Source organism: Echinops telfairi, unplaced genomic scaffold (assembly GCF_000313985.2).
Source record: "Echinops telfairi isolate 266 unplaced genomic scaffold, ASM31398v2 ScPeMD7_7463;HRSCAF=8501, whole genome shotgun sequence".
In the NCBI taxonomy this organism is placed as follows: domain Eukaryota; kingdom Metazoa; phylum Chordata; class Mammalia; order Afrosoricida; family Tenrecidae; genus Echinops; species Echinops telfairi.
The window spans coordinates 452,947-458,122 of record NW_022111363.1 but is presented as its reverse complement, the minus strand read 5'-3'; the positions used below and the strand labels follow the sequence as shown (position 1 = coordinate 458,122).

At 45.8% G+C, this 5,176-nt stretch overlaps 1 protein-coding gene across 3 annotated transcripts in view; it reads left to right on the top strand.

The window, feature by feature from the left end:
• ARHGEF12 (Rho guanine nucleotide exchange factor 12) overlaps nt 1-5,176 on the top strand; it is a 181,208-nt gene that overhangs the window by 148,882 nt on the left and 27,150 nt on the right. For all 3 annotated transcript variants that reach the window (XM_045283559.1, XM_004712819.3, XM_045283560.1), the window contains one exon: nt 657-869. In XM_045283559.1, the coding sequence (XP_045139494.1) occupies nt 657-869 (213 nt within the window). The remainder of the gene's footprint in view (nt 1-656; nt 870-5,176) is intronic.

The window sequence follows — 5,176 nt, the reverse complement described above, 5'->3', positions numbered from 1 at the left end:
CTTCAGAAGGAGGTTGAGATGGACGATTTCACAGATGCTCATCACGAGTGCCCAGGAGTACAGAAGAAGACTTTGATGAACTGGGGACAGTGAGGGGAGGGGAGGAGTGTACTGGGCTGTGGAAGAAGGCTCAGCGTGTGGACGGACCATGAGACCATGAGGACCGGAGAGACTTGAGCCTCCTAAGGGACTCGTGAACAGAGCGGGCCTGTGGGGTGGTGGGTCCCTGAGCCATAGTGTGTGCGGGCGTGTGGATACTGGGGAAAGGAGGAGGGGATGGCTCCGTGTCCGTGAAGCCAAAGGCTTTCTCTCTACTCTCGCCATGTGCCCTTCCCAGAGTATCTGTCTGTCTCTGCCCCCAGCAGCCCCTCTCTGCTCCCCCTCCGTTCACCTCATCCCTTTTCTCAAGGCCCTGCTTCATCTACCCTTGCATGCCCCTCCCTCCCCATGCTCTGCCTTTCTCTCCCCACTTACTCTCCTTTCTCTCTGTTTCTGTCCCTCTCTCCACGTCTGTCAGTCTATCTACTTTAGACTCTGTATAATAATAACTTACATTTTTCTAAGGCCCATCATGTCTTAGGCATTTTCTAGATTCCTTTATATTATTGTGACTATTGTTTTGCAGCTTAGATCACTCAGCAGTGTTTTCTGTTCAGTTGGCAGAGCCATGGAACTACAGAAGCAGCGCCACCCTAAACACTTATCCACAATCTCTTCTGTGAGTCCAGAACCTCAGGACTCTGCCAAGTTGCGCCAGAGTGTGCAAGCCCCGGAGGGAACAGACGCTGGATACCTGCCTGCTAATCCCATGTCCTCTGTGGCTGTAGGGACCACTGTTTCCCAGGAAGGAGGCAAAGAGAATGATCTGGGTGAGTCAGTGCTGTTGTTCAACTCAGTACTGTGATTTAAAAACAGACTCTCTGCCTGAGAAACCTGCGACATGTCCTGTTAGTCAAGGCTGAGTCCAGTTTCATGTAAGCATCTTAACATTCCACAACCAGTGGCAGGTACGTCAGAGCAAAGTGTGGCCTTGAGCTGGTCTTGACTCACAGCCACCTCGCGTGGTACAGAGTAGAACTGCTCGGCACGGTTTTCTTGGCTGTAATCTGTATGGAGGCAGATGATCTTTCTCGTGGGGTCATGGGATGGGTTCTAACTGATAACCTCTGTCTGGCTAGTAGCCACGCACAAACCACTCGCCCTGCCCAGAAACATCGTGACAGGCATTTGCTGAGGGATAATTTCTAGTTCTTATTCACTCAAAAAATGCCTTGTGAGCTCTCTGCCAGGCATCTGGCGTTGGCTGTGTATGCGATGGTAGTGTGCTCCAGTGATGTCCAGCTGCTCCCGGGGCCCTGTGCTCAGCCCAGTAAAGGGACGGGAGAGGCGGCGGTGAGGTCAGCAGTTGAAAGCAATATAGGAGAGAGGGGTCCATGGAAGACTTTTTAAAAAGGCCTAGACTTTATTTTTATGTTAAGGGGAGCCAGTTGGGAAGCAGAGGTTGAAATGTGGGAGACGGAAATGGTCAGCAGTGGAACAGATTGAAAGGAGAGGGGATGCAAAAGGCATGTGAATGCAAGGTCACTGGCGAAAGGGGGGGTTTAAGAGAGGCCCAGGGAGCTGCCGACTGAAGAGCCATGCAGAGTAGTTGTAGGTGGTTTCTCTAATAAGGCTGTTCCATACTTTTAATGACGCTTGAAAGCCTTTTGATGGTAGCGCTTTCTAGACTCCCATCAAGTGAGCTGGGAAGATGGGAGGTTTGGGTTAAAGAAGGACATGCCTGTCTCTGTCAGTGATTTTTGAGGTGGACTAACATTCTGGTGATGACAGCATCAATAAGGCTATTAGTATGGGTCTCTGGGGTGGCATAGAGAAGAATTATTAGCAATGAAGAAGTCAAGGAGCCGAGGATTTGAATAGCTTACCACCCATGGCCCCAGGGGTCACCTTGGTTGCTATCAGCTTGGAGAGAAAGCTAAGCCAGCAGCCAAGGTTTCATGCTGTTAGTGGGGAGAAGGACAGGTGGTGAGGGCTAGAGCGTGCGAGCCTCCGTGTGGCCAGGTGGTGTAGAAAGCGAGGCCGCAGGATAGTTGGCTAACACCAGTCCTGAGGAACAAAAAGTTTATCCCTGAGGTGCACCGTATATTGTGTGACGGAAACACGAGTGTCTGTCTGAAAGAGCTGTGACAGGAGGGGGCTGTCTTTTTTTGGGGGGAGGGGAGGCGTTAGAGATAAAGGGATGGGATCATCTCTGTTTAAGACTGAGATGTTGGGGCGACATTTGGAAAGAAGCCTAGGGTGTTGTCAGGTGTGGAGTTCTGAAGATGTTGGTTTAAGTATATTCGGACTCAGTTGATATTTTAAGACTCCCTTGAAATAAAAACATAGTAGATAGAGCAGCGGTTCTCAATCTGTGGGTCGCGTCGAATAACCCTTTTACAGGAGTCACCCGATTCATAGATTCATAACAGTTGCAAAATGACAGTTATGAAGTAGCGACAAAAATAATTTTATGGTTAGGGGGTCACCACAACATGAGGAACTTTATTAAAGGGTCACAGCATGAAGAAGATTGAGAGCCACTGAGATAGAAGAATAAACAAAACTTCCCAGTGAAAGGAAGTGGAGGAAGGGAAAATATGATTAGTAACAGAGATTTCGATAACTATTTGGGAGACAGAAAGTAAAGTTTGATAGGCAAAAGAATTGAAAAGGAAACCCATACCCCTCGTTGGTGTGATGGCACCAGGTGGGAGTCTTGAGAGACTTTGGTCTCAGAATTGACAGGGGTTGTCGAGCCTGTGAATAAGAAGTCAAGCTGGAAGAGATGAATAACTCAAAGGTCTTTCATGAAAGCAACTGGCACCTGCATTGCTGACGCTAAGCCGTCTGTCTGTAGTGTCCCCTGCCATAGAGAAGGCACTGTTTCCCAACCACGCCACAGCCAGCACTGAAACCCAGAGTTCCCGAGAATGAAGTCAAGGGTTTAATTCAGACTGTCGACCAGCAGCCTTAAGGGCTAGAGAGATGAGAGAAAAGAAACATAGATAAATATTACAGAGCTCCAACACCCGTGCACTTGGACAGAAAGTCCAGAGAAAGGGGATGAGATGCAGTTAATGAGAAACAAAATGTATTGGGGAACACGTTTTCACATAGGAAGGGCTCCCCAAGAACCAATTATGATGAATACTTTTTAAAAGACGTAGGCCTAAAATGTCCTTGGAAAGTTCAGAGTGCCCGGCATAGAGAGGAAACAATTCTAAAAGAAGCTGCTTTCTTTTTTTGTATTTTTTGAAAAAAGCTCCTAATTGGGGGCCGGGGGGCGGGGAGCAGAAGAGATTATACCCATCATTCTCTTCTTCACTACTCTGGGTGCAGAGTGTGCAGATGCACACTACTTTCAACTTTCAGAACTGGTCTTGAGCTGCGAGATCTGTATTCATCCAAATGCAAAAGCAGGCAGACTGGTTGCCTTCGAGTTGAATTCCAGGCACAGCAGTCCCATGTCGAGTGGAGCTAACTGCCCCAGAGGGTTTGCTAAAGGAAGCAGGCGGCGGAACATCTTTCCTGTGGTGGCTGGTCTTTCCCTGTGGGTAGCTTGTGGGTGGCTGGTCTCTCCCTGTGGGTGGCTGGCAGACCCCTCCTTTCTTTTGCGAGTGCATTGCTCACGTTCTCTGATGACCTTTGCATCCATCACATTACCCACTAACTAGGAAGACCAGGGTCCAAAGCTTAATCAGAATGCAGTCTTTCCTTAGAAATCACTTAAGGATACTGGACACACAGTCCAGCAAAGTGAGAGAAAAATTAGGACAGGAAGTTTCAGTGGCTACAGGGAACAGCACAGGAGAGCAATGCAGGACTGGTTTGGATCTTGTCTTTTGTCACAGACCACTGCCGGTGTGTATTGGAGCCCCCAAATATAGGGAACTTTTAAAGAAAGGGGTCAGAGGTAAGCAGTTGCTAATATGATGTAGCAGATGAAAAAAATTGAGACCTTGTATTATTTTGACAACAATACAAAATAAAATATAAGGAAAAATAGAGAGCTGCTTAAGAAAACATCACAATTTCAACATGAAGCAAGATTTAAATTGTCATGATCTTAAAGCACCTGCTAAATATAAGACTGCTTCCACATTCTGTTTCAAGTGGCCCCAGGATTGCATCATTATAATCTACAGGATTGGACCAGTAGAAAGGAAAATATCCGAGCTAGCATAACCTACTAGGAATAATAACCTATAATGTGTATGACAATATGCATAATACTGTGAACACTCTTTACTGGTTTTCAGACTTTTCGACTCATTCTATGACAAAACACAGAATATTATTTGTGGCTACAGAAATCCTGTTAGTGGTAAAAGTAAAAATGTAGATGAAAGAAGTGGGATATGGACACTCAGTACCGAGTGTGATATGAACAGCCGAGAGACTAACTCCTTGCTAGATCAGAAATAGAGCCATAATTCTTATCTACCACTCACTGACTGACGCCCACACTTCAACTCTTCACATCGGCAGCAATAGTACAGGTGCTCACGTTCTCTGGTTATTTTGTCCGTGAAAGACAAAAACCTGATAGTCACGAATGCTGAGTTGGAGAGTAATGCTGGCTGTGCTGATTAAGGTAACGGGTTAGCTTGGCTGTGCTTTGGCAGTTAAGTATGATGTAATTTGGTAGTTACATAATGATGAAAATTTTGTCACCGTCCACGTTGTGATATGGTCATTTTTCATTTTTGCACAACACCGGTTGTAAATAACGATCTCATCTTTGGAACATGTCCTTAAGTGAATGGTATATACCATTTTAACTTAGATGATAACTCATCATACAGTTAATGATAATACAGTTATTAAACGTTGAGAGGAGATGGGGGAGTGAAAGTGGCTAGTATATGTGAATAAAATCACCAGAGGGAAGCAAGAGATATTACATGAAAGAGAGTAAGTCGGGAAAAGATGGATGAGGCTATTTCTTGATGTTGGAACTCCAAAAGCCCTCACGCTGGAAATGATGAGAAGGGTCAGCCCTGGGGGTGTAAAAGGACAGGCTAGGGGAATGTTTCTCCAGATTTTGAACTCTTTTGAATTATTGGAGGTGATGCCATGTTTTATACTAATTTATTTTTTAAGTTACTCAAAGATTATTTTTACATTTAGTTAA